Source organism: Apis dorsata, unplaced genomic scaffold (genome assembly GCF_000469605.1).
Source record: "Apis dorsata unplaced genomic scaffold, Apis dorsata 1.3 scaffold_142, whole genome shotgun sequence".
NCBI classification, from domain to species: domain Eukaryota; kingdom Metazoa; phylum Arthropoda; class Insecta; order Hymenoptera; family Apidae; genus Apis; species Apis dorsata.
Window position 1 is genome coordinate 523,131 of NW_006263433.1, and position 2,792 is coordinate 525,922.

The 2,792-nt window shown below is 35.2% G+C and overlaps 1 protein-coding gene across 4 annotated transcripts in view; it reads left to right on the plus strand.

Moving 5' to 3' along the window:
- Positions 1-2,792, plus strand: part of LOC102673597 — a 106,876-nt gene that overhangs the window by 81,543 nt on the left and 22,541 nt on the right. For all 4 annotated transcript variants that reach the window (XM_031509350.1, XM_031509351.1, XM_031509352.1 and 1 more), the window contains 2 exons: positions 1-513; positions 2,747-2,792. The exon at positions 1-513 is cut by the window's left edge and continues 100 nt beyond it. In XM_031509350.1, coding sequence (XP_031365210.1) covers positions 1-513; positions 2,747-2,792 — 559 coding nt within the window. The remainder of the gene's footprint in view (positions 514-2,746) is intronic.

Below are 2,792 nucleotides of genomic sequence, written 5' to 3' on the forward strand. Positions count from 1 at the left end.
ACAGTTCCCGCGCCAAGTGCATAAAGTGCGCCTACTGCGGCCTCTTCTTCTCGCCGAACAAGTTCATATTCCACTCGCACAGGATCGGGCCGTCGGACAAGTACGTGCAGCCGGACGCGGCCAACTTCAACTCGTGGCGGCGCCACATGAAGCTGTCCGGGAATCCGCCGGACGAGGTGGTGCACGCGTGGGAGGACGTGAAGGCGATGTTCAACGGGGGGACCAGGAAACGATTGCTCAACAATCCGAATTCGAGGGAGTCGCCGAGCCCTGCCAAGCAGCCGAGATCGTCGCCCACCGCTCAGATACCCACGCTCGTCCCCTCGCCCACCCATCCGCGGGGGCCCCCGTTCCCGGAGTTACCTTTGCCGCTGTCAAGGAGCCTGGTGATGGACTACGTGTGGCACCAGCATCAACAGGCCGCCGCCGTCGCCGCGGCAAAGACGCCCGGATTCCCCTTCTCCCCGTACGCTTTGCCGTGGCTGGCCAAGAGGGGACCGGTCCTCTTTCCAGGTGAGTCCATCAAAAAATTTATGAAATTTTATGAAATTTATGTGAGATTGGAATTGGTGAAAAGGGTGTTGCCAAGGTTTTCTTATTTGTTGATGAGTTGTGCAGAGTTTTTGAGTATAGATTTGAGTATAGAGAGTTTTTGGGAATAGATTTGAAACGAGGTTTAAAATAAGTTTAGGGTAAGTCGAGGAAATTGATAATGATTGATAAGTGATTGTGTGATTTTAAATAGATTCGGGGAGAATTTAAAATAAGTTAAGGAAACTGATAATGATTGATAAGTGATTGTGTGATTTTAAATAGATTTGGAGAGAATTTGAAATAAGGTAAAATAAGTTGAGGAAACTGATAATGATTGATAAGTGATTGTATGATTTTAAATAGATTTGGAGAGAATTTGAAATAAGGTAAAATAAGTTGAGGAAACTGATAATGATTGATAAGTGATTGTATGATTTTAAATAGATTTGGAGAGAATTTGAAATAAGGTAAAATAAGTTGAGGAAACTGATAATGATTGATAAGTGATTGTATGATTTTAAATAGATTTGGAGAGAATTTGAAATAAGGTAAAATAAGTTGAGGAAACTGATAATGATTGATAAGTGGTTGTGTGATTTTAAAAATCGATGAGATTTTGGAATGAATTATATAAATAGGAAATTTGAAATAAACTTAATGATTTTATGAATTTTTAGAAATTTATGAAATTAGTCAAAAGGAAATTGCGAAGGTTTCTTTGTTAATGAATAGATTTTATGAATAGATTTGGGAAGAATTTGAAATAAGGTAAAATAAGTTTAGGGTAAGTTAAAAAAACTGACAAATAATTTTTAAAAATCGATGAAACTTTTGAGCGAATTATATAAATGGAAAATTTGAAATAAACTTAATGATTTTATGAATTTTTAGAAATGTATGAAATTAATCAAAAGGGAATTGCAAAACTTTCGTTAAGGAATAGATTTTATAAATATATTTGAGAAGAATTTGAAATAAAGTAAAATAAATTTAGAGTAAATTAAGGAAACTGATAAATGATTGTTAAATTTGAAATAATGTTAATGATTTTATGAATTTTTAGAAATTTATGAAATTAGTTAAAAGAGAATTGTGGAGATTTCTTTATTAGATTTTATGAATAGATTTGGGAAGATTTTGAAACAAGTTAAAATAAGTTTAGAGTAAATTAAGAAAACTGATAAATGATTGTATAATTTTTTAAAAATCGATGAAATTTTTGAGGGAATTATATAAGTAGAAAATTTGAAATAAAATGAGTTAATAAAATAATATGATTTTTTTTTAAGAATCGATGAGACTTCGATTTTTGAATTATGTAAGAAAGAAGTAAGGAACATTAAACGAATACGGGGATAGAATTTTCAATATTATAATTAATGATAAATTTTCGCCCCGAGAACAAGGTATAAACGTAATTCATATTCGGATATTTAATATCCACGTATTACATAGTTTAGACGGTAATGTATAATAAAGCGGATTACGCGCGTTGCGAGCATAAATTATTTTATACATTGCCGAGGCGGGATTCATTAGTATAATTACAGGGGAAATATGAATGTGAAGAGTGCTATGTGAATATTATTAATCGGTGCAATAGTGACGATCGTGTTGTGCGTGTAAAATAATGGTCTTTGATATAATAATTATTCATTATACACGGGCCCTACATTCCCCGCCGCACGGGATCGATCGATTCCTGTTCCCTGTTTTCGATTTACGCGGCAAACTTTACCCATATTAATCGGTTAAAATTTATTTTAACTAATAGTAGGCAAAATTTTACCTGACCATATATACCATATATACATATTAATTCGAGTGGCGTGGAAAAGTTACTCGGAACAAATTTTAGCCGTAAATGAACACGCTATTTAGAGGATTAGCTTAACCGGAACAAATATCGTTAGTTAATGTTTCGAATTCATTGCACCACCAGGATTATCGAAAATATATCCTCCACGCGTATCGCGTTTATTCCCCGACAAAATTATAAAATACGAGTAAATAGACGAAATATTTCGAAAGATTGCGGAATAGATCTTTCCGTTTATCATAAGGAAAACGATTTTTCATTTCGTTAAAATTCAACCACCCGTCTAATCTTTCCGATTTAAAAATTTCGGAATTCTTTCCATCGACGACAATAATTAAACCCGCCAATTAGCGTAATATCAATTTTTCCCCCCCTCTCTTTCCCTTTCTTCAGGGCCTCTACCACCGCCGATAAGCGGTTCCAGCCCCACGGAACCGCT